A 20,285-nucleotide genomic window follows, 5' to 3' on the forward strand; every position below is an offset into this window, starting at 1 on the left:
GCTCACAGCGGTAGGGTCTGACCCAGCCAATGTTCCCCCAAAAGGCCCCGACCCCAGGGAAAGTGCAACCAAGCGGGCCCTTTGGTGAAGGAGGAGAGACAGAGGAAAGGGCCCCAGGACCCCCTCCCAAGTTTGCTCCTTCGGCTGCTGTTGTTTTGACAATTAAAGCTGACACTATAGACAAAAGCAGACAGTTACCTCCGTCTGCGCCTTGGGGTCTCCGGCCTTGGCCTTCTCCAGAAGGTCTTCAAAGGATATTTCTGCAGCTTCTTTCGGCATCTCTTTAGAAGGAAAAGCCAGAACAAAGCACAAGTCAGCCCCTGAAACCAGCGCCCCTGCCTTGATCCTTCACCCAGACTGCTGACAGGCACCGAGGCCCTGCTGGGGAGCCAGGGCCTCTCGCTCCCAGGAAGCCTTGAGCAAACATCCAAACTACAAAGTATCCAGCGGGAGCTACTAGGCGGCTACAAGACAGGGTTCTCCAAGTAGCTGGGGGGGAATGGGGGGGGGGGCGGAGACGGGCTACACAACCTTGCAAGAATCGCTACAATGTCCCCAGCCCCGGGGACACAAGTTAACTGTTTTTGTTTTCATTGTCTCGGTTCTTGAAAAATAGTACCATTTACTGCAAGAAATGGGGCAAGAGCCAGTCTCACAAAGTGACACAATACAGAGGGCCCCCTTCTCTGTGAACATATTTACGCTATAACAATATAGCCATATTGTATACATATGTGATACTTAAATTATACAGTATAACTACATGTTAACAAAATATATGCATACATGTACAAAACCAAATTGTATATAATAAAACATGTACATATGCGCTTTGGGGGCTAAAGAACATGTGTACATATACATGCACACAGAGACTATGTTTCTCCTTGCTTTGTAAATGGCTCCCACATATACAGATCTGGGAGCTCAGGCCCCGCACCGGACTCGGCTTTCCCTTCAAGTCTTCCCGGGAAATGAGCAGAATCCTAAATGTGAGCCGCCATGATTGAGGAACCCTGAGTATGCAGAGGTGATTTTCACTGGACAACATCTGTACAATTCGGACTGACTTTGAGGAATCTGGTCCACATCCATTCTGGGAGTTCTGGGTTGTAGAGAGGGGAAATCCAGGGTGAGGAGACCACGGGAGCTTTGAGCTGTCTCACCCTGAGGTCAGTTTTCAAAGGTTAACACTAAATAAAAACATCCAGGATGGAAAAGAAATGTGGGACAGTGGAAAACATGCTGGATTTGGAGTGAGGGCACTTGGGTCCAAATATCCGCCCTGCTCCTCACGACTTGGGAAAGACAAGAGTCTCTTGGCACGGGGGAAGGGGAGGCCCCCAAGGCTTATTTTATAATAAGGTAACAAAAACAAGGATGGAAATGACCCAGTTCTCACCCTCAAAAAAACTGACATTTCCTAAGGCAATCGAGTCTAACCCTCAATTCCACACTTGAGGAAGATGAGGAAGGCCTTGTCCAGATCACTGGAGAAGAGGCCCAGCCTGTTTCATATTGCCACATTTCCCTGAATCGCGGATGATGAATGGATGGATGCTCAAGTGAAAGAGTCCTGGAGCCAGAGGCAGGAGAAATCTCAGTTCCAATCCCACTCCCAGGCTCGGGGTCTCCATTTCCTCCTTGATAAGTAACTCAGAAGCCTACCCCCAAAGGCTGCTGGGAGACTCACCTAAAATGAGGTGTGCTACCACCTTACTGACTGGCAAGCAAGATGTAATGGGCCACAGATCTTTCACATTCTTGCCTTTATAAAAGGAGGGCGATTAAATGATTCTTTAGAAAGCTTGGTTGGCTGAAACAATGGCTCTAGTTCATGATTAATTTTTATCAGTTAATTATTCCTAGCATGGCATTTCCAAAATTGCCTCAATACACAGTGTATTTCACACACACACGTACACACACACATACATGCACGCACACACACATACATGCGCGCACACACACATACATGCGCGCACACACACATACATGCGCGCACACACACATACATGCGCGCACACACACATACATGCGCACATACACACGCAGGCACCGTAAATGCCTTTGGCTTCAATTTGACAAGTCAAAATATTTCAGCAAATATGCAAATGCTAAACTAATATCTGAGATCAATTCCAGCTCTTGCACCGCCAGAAGAGTTGGGGAAACACCAGGCTGTGTTTATGGCTTTACAACAAAAACAAGATGCAGCAGAAAGGGAGCTCAAAGATTATCGGCTCCAATTTTCTCTTCTCCCAGTAGAGGGAACTTGGCTAACAGAGAAGGCTCGGAGAGCTGGGAGACCTCGGGGCCCCTCCAGTTTAGTCTCATTTTAAAGATGAGGAAACAGAGACCCCCAGAGAAACAAAATTTTGAGTCCATGGCTATAGAGCTATGAAGTATGGCTTCCTTAGGATTAGAAGTCAGGTCTTCTGGCCCTCAAGCTAAAGGTGGGCTGTTGTTCAATGAGAAGGTTACTAGAAGAAATGATCCAGTTTTCATTTCAAGATATTACATCAGAAAAGCTACAAAGGATCGTTTGGGAACTCGGCCACAGGCAGCCTTCACCGAGAATGGCAATGTCATGCGGGGTAGGGGCAGTATCCAGAAGTGGCCCAGAAAAAATACACGTGCCAATGATGCCCAAGTAAGCAGCCAGGCAAACCCTGCCAAGGCCGGGACAGCACGGATAATGAACACGTTGGGGAGGATCCCAGAATACGCGTTAAAGAGGGACACCCAGGCCAAGCTGTCCGGGGGCATTGGCCAGCAGCTGGCCTTTGGGGAGGGAAATATCCCACCTCAATCCCTGCTGTGACCTTTCTCAAGGTCTTTCATATACACCCCCTCCTCAACCCTGGCTCCCCTCCCTGACCACTGACAAAGCTTTGTGACTGGCTGCTTTATTGGACCTCAACAATACCTAGACTCGGGACTTCTAGATACTCAAGGAAAAAATCCCTCCTGAGTGTTGCTGTCACATGACTCGGCAAACAAAGGAAAAAAAATATGCTACAGAGACAAGGTTCATCTTCAGAGGCAGGAAAGTGGGCCCGCCTGAGAGGAAGAGACACGGCTTGGAGGCACCCTCTATGCCAGGGTTCAGGTGGCAGGACGCACCCTGAAATGAGCTCGGCTGAGAACGGGCAGTGCCAGATAAGAGGGGGACGGTCCTAGTAAAAGCCAGATGCAGTGGAAAGTTCTGGGGGAGGGGCTAGCGTTACAAATACCTGGCCTGGGTGGAATTAGGAAGAGGCAGCTTCTTTATCAGGGCCACAGAACGGCAGTGGAAAAAAACTGCCTGCTTTGTCTCTGTGTTTGTGTGGGCAATGGGACCACTTGAACAAGTCCACATCGGAGATCCAAAATTATAATATGGCACCAATTATAATCAAATGATACATGGTTTATGATGGAGACTCCCTCCCCGGGGTCTCAGTTAATCAAGTGATCTCAGCCTTCTTCCAAGTCAGCAACCTTCAGTGGCTCCCTATTACCTCCAGATCAAAGTCTCCAGCCTGGCTCCTTCCTACTTATGCTGTGTCTTTCTTTATATATTCTATAATCCAAAGATGGTAACCTCCTTGGTCCTTCACCTCTCTGCACTCTCACTGGCTGTCTCTCCTGCCTGGAGGGTCCCCTTCCTCTTCTCCTCCAGGTTTCCTTCAGTCTCAGCTAAAGTCCCTCCTTCTGCAGGAAGCCTTTGCCAGTTTTCCTTAATCTTTGTGCTTTTCAGTCATTTCTGAGTCTTAACCAACTCTCTGTGACCCCACTGGGTCTTCTTGGCAGACATACAAAAGCTGTTTCTGTTTTCTTCGCAGCTCATCTTACCAATCAGAAAACTGAGGCAAACAGGGTTTGAAGAAGCTCGGCCAGGATCATACAGCTAGGAAGTGTCTGAGTCCATATTAGAACTTGGGGCTTCCCAATTCTGGGATCACTGCTCTGTGCACTCCAACACCCCTTAGCTGCCTCTAATCTCAGTACCTTCCTTTTGAGAGGTTATCCTGTTTGTACACATTCCCTGTGAGCTTCCTCCCTCATTAGACACAGTGGGGCTCACTCTGAGCAGAGGCTGTTCTGGACTTTCTTTATGCCCTCAGCCCTTAATAGAGTTCCTGGCACATAGTAGGTGCTTCATACAAGTTTGCTGACTTATACATGCTGTCAAGATGCTAGGCTCTCCAATACAGCAACCTCTATAAATATTGTTCCTTGAGCAGATAGTCACTCTGAGGCTGGCACCAGAAGTACTCTTCTACACTCAGGTTCATTAAGCTGATTCCTGAAGCAAAATTGCTAAAGTGAGTCTCATTATTTTTAGGCAAAGAATAAGGGGCACGTTGGAGTCCTTCTCCACAGAGACATCACTTAAAATGGCCACGATTATTGCCCGAGTCACGCCAGAACGGAACAAAGATTCATCCGGGCTAGGGAAATAGATTTGGGCTTAAAAGCCTGTCATCAAGCTGGGTTCTCAGAAATGAGCATTTTCTCCATCTGTCAGAGCTCCTGAGATAATGTCCCACAGCATCCCTTACACAGGTATAATGTGAACGAGAGGGAAAAGGCCGCAGCTGATCTTACACAGAAATTAAAATGCAGTGTTCATTAAAGCAGCACTCATGTACCAGATATAGTGCTATGCATTAGGAAAATAAGACCCGATGCATCATGGTCTGAAAGATCTTGCGACCGAGTAAGGGACTAAGAGACAGACACAAATGAAGTTGGGAAGGTTCGGGGGGAGACGAAGTGCCCTTTGACTTGCACCTTCAAGAAGGACGAGATGGCCGGCCCAAGGAGCACTTGGGCCAAGCCAGCGGGACACAGAAAGCCTGGGCCAGCGATGGCTGAACAGCTGAGGCTCCACACCCGGGATTCGCACTGCCTCGCTTATGTGCAGAAATCTCTCACTGCTTTAGGAAAAGAAGGATTAAAGACATCTTGGCTGGGTCCCCTTGGGTGAGTAAGTGACTTTTTCTCTAGAGGCCTCCATTTCTCTAACTATAAAATTAAGGGGACTAAACAAGTTGATCTTTAAGGTTTCTGACTCCAAATCTACTATTTCATGATTTCCAGGCTGATTTTTCTTCCCTGTTTTATTTGAAAAGTATTAAGTTTACTCACCCCCCCTTCATAGCCAAGAACTGGGGTGTTGTGGGGGAGCTGTGCTGTATTTTTAGAGTGTGCATCCTGTTCTGGTGATAACTTAGGGGAAAGAATGGGAGTCCCAAGGGGGTGGCCTGGGCTGGCACCTCACTGGAGCAGCGGCCTCCTTCAGCACTAATCTACTGTGATGTTCCCACATCCACAGCTGCAAAAAGCTGGTGCCTTAAGTGGAAAGGGGGAGATTGCTCTTTGCACTGATTTTTGTTCCATGGCTCCTACCAATAATGGGGCAGAAAGACATCGACAGAGTGAAGAGAACCTAGAAAACGTGGCTCTGGGTCCTGACCTTGCCGCTTACCAGCTGGGTAACTTCTCGCTGTTAGCATCAGCAGCAGAGTTTTGACAACCTGTGGCATCTCCTCCTAAATCTAAGAACCCAGATTTATCTGCCTTAGCCAGAGACCTCCTTTGGCAGAGAAATCTCCACACTAAGAATACTGCTCATCTTGTAGGTCCAGAGCAAAAAAAAAAAAAAGAGCAGCAAGGGGAGACCTGGGGAGAGAAACGTGACGTCCAGCCCTCAAAGCAAAGGCAGAGAGGAAGGAGCGAACCCCGTGGGAAACATGGCCCTTTTTCACAGGGTCCTGGAGGAAGAAGGTTCCAAATGGCTGACGTGGAAGAAGCCTACAGCAGATCAAAGGCAGCGACAAGAAGGGAAGGATAAGATAGGAAATGGCTTCTTGCGACACTGGCCACAATAACGGCTTCTAAGATCTATGTAGCTTTTACCAAGGGCTGGGCTCTGTATGACGCGCTTTCCCACTGGATACCCAGTGCCCAATGCACTATGTATTTTCCTAACCCACTTCCCACCTAATTGGGTTGCACATAGAGTGCGTGAGGGGAGCAAAGTCACAAAGGCTGCTCTAGTAAGGTAGATCCAGATTGGAGTAGGTCTGGAAGACAGGCAAAGGCAGCTATCGCTTACTAGGGAATGATAAGAAACCACTGCAAAGGTTTATGGGGTTTTTGGCAGAAAAGTGAGAGAATTGTACCCATTTATTAGTAAGACGGCATTAGCAGCTGTAGAAAGACTGGAGACAAAGTGACAGTGCAAAAAGGCTAGTCAGGAGGCTATTAATAGTAGCTGAGATAAGATGGGGTTGGTTAGGGGTGACAGTGGGAGGGGAGAAGGTACCCTGGAGGTAAACCACCTGGAGGTAAAAGAGACAGGTTTGACAACCCTCTCTTCCACAAATATGACGAAAGCTTTGAAAGAAGGGAAGTTCTGTCCAGACATGTTGCACCTGACGCTGGTGGGGCCAATCGAGTCAAGCTGGCAGGGAGAAAGGTGAGCCTGAAGGCTGGGGACCAAAGATCCAACCTGAGAATCTTCTCTGTGGAGACAGCTGAAGCCGGGGGAACAGACCGGGAAAGATGAAAATGTGGAGAAGAGCCACAATGACAGAGAGAGAAAGGGGGAGGGAGAAGGAGAGGGAGAAGTCAGCATAGGAGTGTCTGTGTGTGTCAGCACTTTGGATGGTGGGAGGAGAGGACTGGAGGACAGAGGACTAAGGAGAGCCTGCTTAATGGTGTCAGGTTCCACAGAAGGACTCAGCACGAAGCCTGTGGGACATCCCTGGGCAGGGAGTGATGAGGCGCGCAGTGGGCTCTGGGAAAGCCGGAAGGAGGGGAGGCTGGAAACTAAGGCGTGAGAGGCCAGCAAGACAGCATCCACCCAGTACAGGGCATAGAAGAGATCTGCATCAGGTCAAGAAGGTCGAGCTGGGAACAGAAAACTGTCCATAGCAGGTTTCTGTAGCAGGTGGAAGGTTCTGATTGGGCTAATGAGATCTGTTATTGTTCCCTGATGCACCTGGTTAAGCACTGCTCTGAGGACCTGCAGCTCGACACTTCCACAGGCTAGGAGCCCACCGACCTGGCAACCCCGGGAGTGCACCGTGACATCCATGGGCAGAAACCGGGAGCTTCTACAATTTTGGAAGCTTCAGAAGTGGAAGGATCCTTAGAAATCACCTGTCTATGAGAAAGTGAGACCTTGAAGGGGAAAAACTGATTTGCCTCCACATTTAATAGAAGAGTCAGACCTTTAAGAAAAAATAGCTTCTATTTAGCACTTTAAGGATTGGAAAATGTTTCACATACATTATCTCATCTGAGCCGTACATCGACCAAGGAGGTAGGGATTATTGTTATCCCCATTTTATAGATAAATAAACCAAGGCTGAGACAGGTGAAGTGTCTTGCCCAGGGAGCCAGAACTTGAATCCGGAGCTTCCAACTCCAAGCCTAGCGATTTTCCACCCTGCCATCAAATTATTACCAAAAGAACTCTGCACAGACTCCCAGAATGTGAAAGGCCTTCTCAAGTCACACGGTCTCATTTCTGAAACGAGTCCCTCCAACGGGGGCCAAGAGGTGGCCGCGCACCCGTGGTGGAGGGATCCCAGGCCGCCTCGCGGGCCCCCATTCCGGCTCTGGGTCGTTGTCAGGTTCCAGCCATCAGTGCCCTCGCTCTAACCAGATGTTGGTGACTAACCCAAAGGGGAGCTCCAGCTTCCTGGGTCTGGACACCATGTTCTCCATGCTGCCCAAGAGCCCATTTGTTTTTAAACCGGTTGTCAAGCCACACCATTGAGTCATATTGGGCCTGCAGTCTTCAGAAACAAAACAAAGCAAATCTATCAAGTGCTAGCCGCACCTCCTCCATCTTGTACTTGTGAAGTTTATTTTTTGACTATTGGGTGCAAGACTGTATATTTATCTTCTCTGGATTTCGTTTTCTGGGGGCCCACTCAGCCGGATTCTGGCTGGATGAGATCTGTTAGGCTCTGACTCTGTGAGCTGGCTGTTCGTAACCCTGGGTCATCGTCACACTTAATCAACACTTACTGAAGCCTTGGTCCAAGTCATTGATAAAAACGGCTGAACAGCACAGTAGCAAAGGCAGATTCTGGGGTATTCTACTGGCAACCCCCTCCGAGTCAACATAGAGCTGTTAAAGATTATCTCTGGGTCTAGGCATCCGACCGGTTGGTTCTGCATCCGCCTAACTGGCACTACTGTCCGGACCAGAGGTGTCAAACCCATAAGCCACCGGTCACAAGGGCTCCCAACAGTGGGTGGGCCCAAACCAGAATAAAATGTCGCTACTGCTATTCGCGTCTGACTCTTCATGACAACATTTAGGGTTTTCTTGGCAAAGACACTGAGAAGGTTTGTTGTGTCCTTCTCTAGCTCATTTTACAGATGAGGAAACTGAGGCAAATAGCCTTAAGTAACTGGCCCAAGATCACACAGCTAGTAGATGTCTGAGGCTGAATCTGAACTCAGCTATTCGGACTCTCTCTACTATGCTGCCCCTCAGATTAAAAGACACGCTTTAACGAGACAGAAATACAATAAAACAGGCGCAGTGTTAGTTGGGGGTTCTCTTGATCCATGTGCAGCTTTGAGAACCCATTTCTATCTGACTTACTCACCACTGATTTAGACCACATCTCTCAGGTCCACAATTAGATGGAAGTTAAAAGGCTGCAAATTTAGGTTTCCCAATAATCTGAGCTGTCCAAAAGTAGGATGAGTAGGTCGGTTCTGCTCCCCAGACTGCCCACAAAGGTCAGGAATATTGCAGTGAGCACATCTTTGGATATGGACTGCACTTGAGGCCATTCTATGACCACTGCTCCCTTCTAATTTAAAAGTCAGAAAGTTCCATTGTTGGGGGTTGGCTTGCCAGCTAGAAGAGAATCATCGCCAGCGCCCTAGAACCCAGGCTCCATGAGGGCAGAGAATGTCTCCTGGGGGGCCAGTCCAGTGCCTTTAACACCAGAAATGCATAAGAGAGGTTTGCAGAAATGAATGAACTAAGGCAATAGCAGCCACCAGCACTCACAGAGATTAACAATCATTATAAAAACAAGACAAGACAAAAGAAAAAAGAGAGAGCTCCTTCAGTGAGCCACAGAACGGGGACTGCAGCAGAGATGGAGTGGGAACATGCAGATGGGAGTCCCAACTCTGGCCTCCTCCTGTGACCCTGGTCCCTTGACTTAATTCCTCTGGGCCTCAGTTTACTCTCCTATGAAGTCACAGAGCCAAGGTAAATGGCACCCCTGGGTCTTCCCATAGGAATCTATGAGCCACCAACACTGAGCACAGAACTGGAGAACATTAAAGAATACCATACGTCATTGGGGGGGGGAGTCTTTTTCAATCTGCAGGTTAAGCTGACCCCCCTTCCCTGTGTTCCTTTTTAATTAATTCAGTTTTCAAATCTCAAGGGAAAACACATCTTTGAAAAGTGAGAGGAAAAGTGAGGGTTATTCAGGAAGGCTTTCAGGGCACCCACGAGAAATGGCAACACCCACACATATGAAGGCTCTGCTAGAAGCTGGGCTGCTTTGTCTGTGCTCCGTGATCACGACTGGTGCTTCACGTGGGGAATGAAAAGGAGATGCTGACAGGAAGGGGGGGATTACAAAGTAGAAGACAAACTGCACTGCAGGAAAGCTAAGGGGAAAGACTCGCCAACATCCACACCTGAGAAGTGAAGCCAAAAGGTTCCAAGAAGAAAAACGCACAGAATCAAATGCACAAGCTGGGATGGGGCTGGGGCGGGGGCAGGGAGGAAGGGGGGCAGCATCTTCATTGCAGTGGAAACTGAGCCCCCCAGGAGGCAGGGATTTTGGCAAAAGTACAAGACCCTTCCCCTGGCCCTCTGTTTTCTCATCACAAAGTCTAGTGGTTTCTGGCTGAGACCTTGTACCTCCTCACTAGGTATCAGTTTTTCCATCATGAAATGGGGATGAATCTGATTTCCTGACTCATCACCCAGAGCTATTGAGAATGAAGTCCTATAGAAAGTGCTGGGCAAAAGTGAACTAGTATGAAAACCCAGTGCCTATTCTCACACCAAGAGGGCTTATGACTGAACAGAGAGTTGATCTCAGAGCTAGGGCCCCGGGGTTAATTCGTGCCTCTAACGTAAAGTCCTTTGCAAACCTTAAAGTTCTAATGCCAGTTCAAGCTGTTATTATTAATTTAATTAATTTTGATATTTAATAACATCAGTAACAGTAACACTGCCTGGCTTGTAATCTCCCCTTGCCTTCACAGAACTGACATTCTGCTGGGACACGACACATTTACACACAAAGCAAACCAGGGCTCCGCAAGAAGTGTGTAAGGATTTGGGGGAGTGGTAACCAACATCTGGATCATCTGGAAAGGCTTTTGGAGGAAGTCTTTGAGGATTTTTGAGCAAAGGAAAGAGGTCCAGATACAGTACGTGAACATCATCTCAAAGACATATTTTTGGGGCCTAGAATGTCAGCACTAGAAAGGACTTGGGGTCATTCACTCAAAAGGACATAAAGAAATCCATTTTCTCTTCATAGAACTCACAACAGGAGAGGGAAACGGAGGAAGGAAGTGGGATGGGGACAGAAATGAGAACAAAGCTAAGCACTGAAAGCATCAGGGACTAGATTGCTCCTGAGGAAGAGGGAGGAATTACTAAGAACCGATTCACAACACCTACTGGGGGGCAGCCAGCTCTGCCACACTAATGTACTTTAGAAAAGAAAAGGAAACCTTTTTTATGTTCATTGTATAACAAAACAGAAATGGCATTCTAATAGCTTTTAATGTCATCCGATTGTGTTACTGCGCTTTCCAGCATCTGAGCCCTCCTACTCTTATTCCCAAAGTTTCCCAAGTTCCACAACAGCGGGGTCCCGAGTGGCGCAAACAATGAGACCCCTCAAATGGCTGTGAGTACTTGAATTTGCACTTCTGGAGGTCACGATTAAGTCCGATGCGGTCAATGGTCAGAGCTTAGTGGAAGGACACAGAGACAATTCAAACGATGCGACCACTTTGGGGCTTTCATCACTTGGAATAATCTGGACACGGAAAGTTGGCGTGCTGACAGGGACCCCATGACCAGACCCAAGCTCTGTAGGCTAGAGGGGCCTATAGGACAAAGGAGGTCAGCCATCAGCCAGTCAAGAGCTGGGTGCTGGACACACGCGAAGGGGCCTAAGAAGCACTCCAGGAAAGCAGAGGTCTGATGGGAGCATGGGGAACTCAAAGGAAAAGTGGTCAGCAGAGCTTGCACATACAATGGGGACCACAGTGCCTGCCTTCTTAATGGGGGGGGAGGAGCCAGAGGGAGGGAAGAAATTTGGAACGCAACATTTTTTAAAAAATCTGTTAAAATTAAATTTTAAAAAGAACAAGAAAACTTACACTTAGAAGGGATCTCAAAGCCCATCAAATCCGATCCCTCTCTTTACAAGAAGAGGCTGAGAGATGGCAAAGTAGATAGTGTGTAAAATTGGAATGAGGAAGACTCCAGTTCAAATCTTATGAAATCATTTGGCCTTTCTGTGCCTCAGTTTCCTCATCTGTCTCATAGGATTGGGAGATCAAATGAGAGCACACAGGAGCCCTCTGCAATTTCTAAAGTGCTACACAAATGCAAAGAGGAAACTTGGGTCTCTAAGTAAAGCACTGAAGGAGAAGGGGAATGGAAACTGTCTGCCAAGTGTCCGGATCCTCATTTGGAGAGGGAGGGCCCTTGGCCCCTTCCAACTCAGTCTCTGTTCTCAGAGTATCAGAACATGATCCGTCCCTGTCCTTTCTGCTTGGACATTTGGTGGTTCAGGGATTCTGAGCAACCCCCGAGGGCTCAGCCCCTCCAGAAACAATTGCCCATGTAAGGTCTAAGTGCCTCGTGGCCCACTGATGGCGGCTCTCCCCCCCTTATGCCCCCCCCTCCCCACCACCACGAGAGAAGGCTAAGGCATATACAGTGTGGGTGTGAGAAGACTATTTAATAATGGTTTCTCTACAGTCACAGAAAGGACGGAGGAGGAATTTTTAAGACAAGCTCTGGCAGCAGTCTGCGCTTTCTTCCCCATTGTGCTCACGCTGCACAAAGAGCATTTCAAAGCTGCTTGGGAGGGGGCTGTCTTTTTGAAAACACACACAACGGTCGTTCAAAGCCTGCTGCTGATTTTCAGAGCTGAGATCTTTAAAGAGACACGCTGCTCTCGCAGGGAGAAGCAGGTGGACTGGGAAGAGCGAGGCAATGGCAATCTGGAGACCCGGGTTCCCAAGGGGACCTCCCTAGCAAAGACTCAAAGTGAGACTGGCCAAGTCACACCCTATATAGACCCAGGCTTCCTCCTCTCCAAAACGTGGGGGCTGGAGGTGAGCAAAAGCTTTCCTAAAAGACAGTTATCCCGAACCAGAATGGGGGCCTTGGGAGCTGGGGACCCCGCCCCCCCAAGAGCTCTGAAAGTCCTTCTCGGGCAGGGTGGAGAACCAGGTGTGGGCTGGGTGAGCTGGGCTCAGGAACTGCAAGTTCTCAGCAGACGCCTTTAGCGAGCCCCCCATCTTCAAGGACCTCGTCCAGTAGGACAAATCCTGTGCAGAAACACCTGCTGCCTTACCTGCCCTCTGGGAGGTGACTGTTCCGGCCTTTCCTTGCAGCCCTGAGTTTTAGTCTAGTGCCCGCATAAGGCGAGTTCAGAATAAAAGCTGCCTGTGGCCTCTTCCAAATGAGGCTCTGTGAGTTTTATAAAGAGCCACCCCAAAGGAAAGGACCTTTCATCCATCTGGACAACCTCACAAGTCAAGCCTGTGTTGGCTCCATGGAAAATGTTCCAAAATAATTTTAAAGGCAATTCTCTCACCCTCCTCTATTCTTCTCTCTTGTACACACATCTGCACATACACACATACATACATGCACACACGCACACCCCCCCCCAATAGTTTACTAACTTCTCTTTAATCTATAAATTATTTTATTTTTTAAATTGAATTCAGCAAAATGGGCCTGACTGTCTAGAGAGTCATTGTCAAAATTTCTTTCTTGGAGAAAGTACAGCAAATCACCTGGTTCGCTATGAAGTTCTGTGTGACAGTAATTATAATCATTATAACAGCAGAAGCAGCTCATTGTTTTTGTAGCGTGGGCCCGTTTTTGGATGGAGCGCCATGCTGTGGGGGCTCTGGGAAAGGTTAAGATTGACCAGGTAAATTGCTTTTAATTCTTCTCCACCATCTGGAAAAATCTATCCCTAACGTAGTCAGGGACTACGTTACCATACCATAAAGTATCAGCTCCATCTGTTAAAAGTACTTTTAAGAAAGAACTTTTTACCTCCCACCCCTCCCGCCCCAAACTTAGCACATGTTATCCTAGCACTGTTCCGTGTGAGGTTTGGAGCCGCCAAGTTTGATGGGGCCTCGGAGCCCCTCTTGTGCTGACGATCAAAGCAGGGAGTCAGGAAGGAGGAAAAGGGATTTGTCTGGGAGCTAAGTTCAAACACTTCTGCTTTAACCGTGAAAAGGAAGCCATGTGGTTGACTTGACGAGACAGCTAAGTGAGCATTTAGGGACCCACGCTGTACAAAGCCCTTCTTCTGCACAGAGTTTAGTTGCTCGAGCCCTGGAACCACCTGATAAACTCCTCCCTGTTGGAGGCTGCAGCCAGTGGGCCCTGGGCTGCGGTCTCAGTTCTAGCTCTCGACAGCGGTGTGACAGGGGGCAGCTCGTTTAATGCCCTGAATCTGATTTCCTCACAAACGGTGGGAACTCACACTACCACCAGCCGGGGTGGTTGTGAAGCAGGCACGAAGGAAATTTAAAAAAGGAGATTTGAGCATCTTACATCTTCCTCTATACCAAAGCACAAGCAGGGGCTGAATAACTATAGGTTAATAATGATGATAATAAAGATGCTTCATAAACCTTAATGATTATTGTAAATTAAAGCCGTCAAATCACTGACTCGTGAGGCCCTTTAGAGGTTTACAAAGCACTTTCATTACTGTTCCCAACGTTACCCAACTTGTTGGAGACAGGAAGCTAACGGCTCCCATGCGTACGGCCTGCTGGCCAAGGGCAAACCTGGCATTTGGGCTTGTGGGACCTGCGTGTTACGTGTACAAGTCAGAGGGACCGTTACCTCTGTTTGGTGGATCAAAAGAAAATGGAGTCTAGCACGTTTCTTCCCACCTACCCCAAGGCAGGAAAACACGGGAATAAGTTTCAAAAAATATGCTCACGTTTGGGTGGAAGCATCTATTACATGTGTGTACATGTGTTCCATACCTGTGTATATTTAGACTTCTCAATGTATTTTGGTGTGTGTATGTATATGTACATATGAGAAATATAAATATAATATATAACTATATTAAGAGTATATGTGTGTATGTATGTATATATGATGATAAAGGCAGCTAGGTGGCTCAGTGCATGGAACATTGGGCCTAGAGTCAGAAAGACTGAGTTCGTGTCTCGCGAGGTTAATAAGCAACTTAGAAAAGACAATTTAAGGAGGAGTTAAGAGGAGATGAATGTTGATCTGGCTTCTTCCATTTGCCAAAATGCCGGTGTTCCAATCAACCCAATGTAGGAGGCAATGACCTCCCACAGAAGGTCATAAGGAACTGGACTTGGCAGAGATGGAACCCTACAACGAGGCTTTTGGAGGCCAAAATTCTCAGCAACATCGCCCGGGTGGCAGGGAGATAATGGCCGTCACCTGCATGAGTGCAACGCAAAAGGATCGATGGGATCCCCAGAAAGGACACTGCAAATAAAATAAAGACTGAAGAGATATCCGTGCTCTTATTTTAGGCCATTTATAAAGTGCTTTTACCACATGGGATGAAAGGCAAATTTCACCTCTCCCCATAAAGCATCTAACTACTTATTTGCAATATCTCTGTGCCCCAACATGTAATTAATCTCTGTTAAAGTCCACGAGGTGCTGAGCAATATGCAGCGTGTGGTTTGAAAGACTGAGGCCCACTTCCCACCTTTCTGTAGGAGCAGATGACCCTCTCCAACTGATAGGGAAGGAGCAGGAGAGGGTGCAACAATGACCACGGACCAACCAGACAGATTTCCTTCCACAAGCCACAGAGGAAACCAGTCTCATTATTTCTCACTCAGAACAGAAACAAGATATGCCCATGGCAAAGGCTCCCTCTCCCTCCCACTGGGCTCCTCCAGATATCAAGGTGTCCGGCCCTGCTTAGAAGTTTGGTTGGCAGGAGGCAACTGATTAGAGAAAAACTTCGCTCCTCGAATCTCTCACGTCCACATTCTGCTTTGACCACTGAAGGACTCTGGGGTTGCTGTGGTTTTCCCCCAAGCCTCTGCTCGACCTCCTTCCTGTGGTTCAACTGCTGCCCCCCCCCTTCCTCCTCTGCTGTCCATTCCGCTGGCTAAATTCCCTTCAAGAGCCAGGCAAGATGCTCTTTCCCCCCAAACTCTTCCCTGAGCCTCTCCCTGAGTGCCAGACATCTCTGGGCAAGTACCACCAGATACCATCCCAGGATTTCCTATTGGAGCTGGAAAACTGTCCCCAATCATCCTTCTTACCATCTCCCCTACCCCAAACCTGCTTCTGATCCCCCTTTCCAGCAGCAGCTCCACAATTCATGCAGTCTCCAGTGTGTATACCTTGGAAATGCCTCGGCCATTTCCCCTGCCCCTCACTCGTGGTCACCGAGCCAGTCCTTGCTTCCTCTCCTCAGCATCCTCCCCCTCCTTGCTATTTCTGCTGTCACCACCCCAGTACAGGTGCTCACTATGCTGCCTCCACAGCCTCTTAAGAGGCCTCCCTGCTTCCCCTGTGCCTTGGCTGCCTAAAGAGGCTCTGACACAAAAGGCAGATCAGGCCACAGCTCTGATCACTTTTTTTTTTTTTTTAATGGCTCCCTATTAAGATGCTGGACTTGGTGACACAAAGATCTGAACTGAAATCCCGCCTCAGACATTTACTGGTTGTGTGACTGTCAGCCTCAGTTTCCTCATTTGTACAATGGGGACAATAACAGCACCTAACACGTGAGATTGCTGTGAATCCCAAATGGGAGAACATCCGAAAAAGGGTTTTGTGGAGCTTGAGGTACTGCACGAATGTCAGCAATTACATCACTACCGAGTAAAATCCCAATCCTTAGCTGACCCCCAAAGCTCCCTAGAGGCCAGCAGGGACTTGGGGGCCCAGGAGAGGAGACGTGTTTCATTTCAATTGTCAGTTGATCAGCAAACATTATGAAGTACCCATTACGTGGCAGTCACTGGGGATACAGATGAAAGAAAAGCAGGTAGGAGGAGAGAAAAAGAAAGGAAGCAGGGAGGGGAAGAAGTGAAAAGAAACTTTGTACTCTGAGGGAGTTGTGTTCCACCTACAGCACTGTCCAGGAAGGCAGGTGTTGTATCTTAACGAGGCCATCATAGTCTACTGCACCCAGAAGGTGTTTAATACATGCTGTATTTGTTTGTAGCTGTTAACACACTCCTAAGGTGGTTCCTTAGCATTGAGTTACCTAATCTCATACTATTCCTTCTCACAGATTTCGTTTATATTCCAGCTAAGAAGGGTACTTGCCAGCCCAAGCTTTTCTAGCTCCTTGACTCTGCTCATTCCTTTTTCCTAAACCCAGGATTTCCTCTCCTGCACACCCTCTTGAACCCACTCGTCAGATAAAAAAAAAAACTGGGGATCCGAAGTGGAAGGCCATGTTCCTGTGCTTTCATGGCACAGAGATCAGCCCCATCCCTAAAGCTACTCCAGCAGAGTGCCTCCCAACTGCAAGCACCAAGCTGTATGGGGCTGAGTGGATCCCGTGAAAGAGCTTCCCTGATTTCTGGTTCCTCCATTTGCTGGGCACTTAGGAAAATCTGATCTCTGAAGGACACCGCTTTAGAACCCGCTCACGGTGAGTCCAGCCCAAAGACTTCCCCTTCCCTGCAGAAATATCCTCAATTAAGTTTTCTGATCAATTAAGCCTCTGAAAGTCATTGCATTTTTCTAAGTTCGATTTCTGTAAGAGAGGGCGATAATCCTGCCTTAACTCACAAGACTGTTGGGAAAATCAAGCAGAGAAAGCTGGTAATCACAGCAATTTGGGACCGGCAAGATCCACCTGAACAGAGGCCATTACTCTGAGCATTCCACCCGGGCACCTGCCTGTTAAGGAAGTAGCAGCTCTCACCTGAGGAGTGAAAAAGCTCGTCCCATGCCTACCCGCAACTTGCATTTCACAGAGGAGCAAAGTGAGAGGCAGAAAAGAGAGCTGGTTCTAGTGAGCTCCGGCTGGGATGGAAGTGGAGATGTTAAGTCTCTTGGACCTTCTAAACCCCCACACTCCTATTCTGCTCCTTCTGCTCTCCCCTTGTCCTCCATTTCTCTTTCGCCACATTTCTCTCTCTCCATCTCTCACGTTCTCTCTCCCCCTTCTTGCTTCTTCCCTGCTTTTCACACACAGAACTTCTAATGTGCACAATTTTTAAAAAATTCAAATTAAAAGGATTCATCACTGCTGCATTACGCACAACAGAGCAATGTCATTGGATGCTTGGCTGGCAGTTGTGGCGGCTCCGTCAGGGGGATGGACTACAAGCATCGAACAGCTATATGCAAAGTCCTCTCTAACCATAATCTGTGGTTCATTAAGTGTTAGTACTTTTAGAACCATCTCCATGAGTTTCAAGTCAACTGTGGTAGACCACCAGTCTACCTTGATCCTCTGATGGAGAAGGCTGGGAAAGGAAAAAGAGCCCTGAATGTAAGATGAAAAGATCTGAGTTCAAATCCTAACCCTTATATTTAATCATCTGAGTAAACCTGTAAAACAAGTCACCTATCCTTTCAAAATGAAGGGACTGGCTGGGATAAGCTCCAAGGTCTCTATTCCCTTATTCTCAGTGCTTTGACACTCCCCCAAATGGCCTCAGCAATGGCCTCCTGTGCTCCCCGGAAACAGCAATCAACAATTCCTTGAGAACTGCTGGCCCGACAATGAGGGTTGGCCCCTCGTGCGGGCCAGGAGGCCTTCCGACCAAGGCAGACAGTCGCCACGGTTCCCTGACCTTAGTCCCAGCTGACCGCTCAGAAGAGGAGGGCGGGCTTCTGGAGGTGCCCCCATGATAACTGGTTGCCTGACAGCAGGGCATCACGGGAGGGTGAGAACTTTAAAGGGGAACCCTGCAACTCAACTGGTGAAGGCCCGCCCGAATCAGGAGCAGCGGCTCCCTGTTCCCAAAACAGCACAGCTGGGACAACAGCTCTTGGACCCCAGATGATAAACAAGAGACAAGAGAGGGAAGGGAGGCCCGAGTTTCTGTGACAAAGGCAATCCGAGTCCATCCCAAAGGAAGAGAGAGAGACCCTCTTAGGTGAGACTTGGACCCCACCTTCAGCATCTCATCTTGCAGCCAGAAGGCTCAAACAAGGGGGGATGAAGCTGCCCCTGCTTGCTGGCTGCTCCCTCACAAAGCTCTTCAATAAGCACACATGAAGTGGATGGACCAGGTGCTGAGGAGTCAAGCTCCAAACAATCCCTAATGGGACGAGGCTTTCACGCTAGTCTGGTGAGAGGGACGAGTACATGTGAAAATACGTGCAATGTGAACATAAAACGAATCCATATCCCTATAAGTGAAGGAGCAAGAGGTACTTAGGAGGAAGGTCAGGAAAGGCTTCAGGAAAAGCCGGGATTCACGGGAAAGACAGACATTCAATGAAATATGGGATTTTCAATTGTTTTGGATGAAAAGAGCAGAGCTGAACAGAAAATCTGATCTTCAGACCCAGAACTCAAGAGAAGCATTAGAACGTATAAAGAGAAGAAAAAACAAAGGATTTTTTTTTAAAGATTAAGATGTTGCCATCCGTGGGAAGATGATATGTTTAACTCTCAAGAACTGTCTTTGTTAGGGGGAGACGTAGAGTGAGAGTTGAGTTTAATGTGATGACACAAAAGCAGAAGGAACTGAATTTCAACAAAAAGGAAGAGAAGGACTTTGAGGCATAGGGAAGGAAAGAGGAGATTTTCCAGGCAAGGAGGTGGAACCATCTCCACTAGCCGTGTGACCCTGAGCAGGTCACTTCAGTCTGTCTCAGTTTCCTCATTTGCAAAATGAGCTGGAGAAGGAAATGGCCAACCCCTCCAGAATCTGCCAAGAAAATCCCAAACAAGGTCACGAGGAGCTGGATGTGACCAACAAGACAGGCTGATCCCACACAGGGAGAAGGCGGCACTCCAACAGGAAAATAGAGCAAGACAGTGGAGTTTTAAAGGACAGAAAGAGGACTTTCTATTCTAACCAAGAGACAAAAAGGAAGGCCGGAGAGTCATTGAAGAAGGGGAGTGGCTGGTCAACTCTGTCCAGAAGGAAAATCCCTGTGGTGACAGAGTAGAGGCTGGAGGAGTGGCAGAGGCAGGGAGGGTGGCCAGGAGGGTGTTAAAGATCTAGACAGATAGGGAATGAATGAATGAGGACTTGACTTCAGCTGGGAGAAGGAGCAGCTATGTTTTCTTATCGCCTCATTCCAGCCTCAATAACCCAAAGAGATCTCAAGACTGAGGCCTGGGGGATTTAGCTGTGACCGAGGGCAAGCCCCCACCCTAAGCCCCAATTTCTGGATTCGATCACAGAGAGGGACGGGCAGTCCCGACGTCCCCAAACTGTGGGGCTGGCATTTTTCAAGCCTCAAAGTTTCACAGCGTGTGTGGGTTATCACCAAAACCCCTTTTCATCTACTTTTCAGCCACAGGGGAAGGAAATGTTTGTCCCAAAGTGTCTCCCAGGACTCAGACCTGGGCTCTCCCACTCCAAATTCAGCGTGTTTCAAATGTTTACATCACACTTCAGAGCTGTCAAGGACATTCGATGCTCCTTTCTCGACTTCCACAGCACTCAGGGGTCCCCAAAGTTTCAGGGCCATCCTGAGCTTTACCAGCTTCAATTTGGCCCGAGTGGAGGGCAGACTAGAGCAGAAGAGATTTTAGCAAGAAAAGCACCTGATTACAGTAATAATCTTACTGTTCCTGTAACAGTAAGGTTACAATAATAATCCAGGGGTGAGATGATGGGGGTCTACTCACACCAGGGTGGAGAGAGGGAGCAAGATGGGATGCCCTGCTGACTGGGAGGATGTCAAGCTAGTCAAGCCTCCCGTGGCACTAAGACTTTTGGGACACTCTATTCATCATATTTATTCTTCAGGAAGGGAGGAGGCCCTGCATGCAGGGCAGCATGATCTCTGAAAACCACCAAGCCAGCCCACCACAGACCTGGCAATCAGCACCCCCCCCCCCAAGGGT

At 48.2% G+C, this 20,285-nt stretch overlaps 1 protein-coding gene across 1 annotated transcript in view; it reads right to left on the reverse strand.

Annotated features, from left to right (window-relative positions):
* WFS1 (wolframin ER transmembrane glycoprotein) overlaps nt 1-20,285 on the reverse strand; it is a 40,163-nt gene that overhangs the window by 13,256 nt on the left and 6,622 nt on the right. Inside the window, exon 3 of the mRNA XM_031943961.1 lies at nt 199-281. Coding sequence (XP_031799821.1) covers nt 199-281 — 83 coding nt within the window. The remainder of the gene's footprint in view (nt 1-198; nt 282-20,285) is intronic.

The sequence above is a fragment of the Sarcophilus harrisii genome, chromosome 6, assembly GCF_902635505.1.
Source record: "Sarcophilus harrisii chromosome 6, mSarHar1.11, whole genome shotgun sequence".
Classification (NCBI taxonomy): Eukaryota; Metazoa; Chordata; class Mammalia; order Dasyuromorphia; family Dasyuridae; genus Sarcophilus; species Sarcophilus harrisii.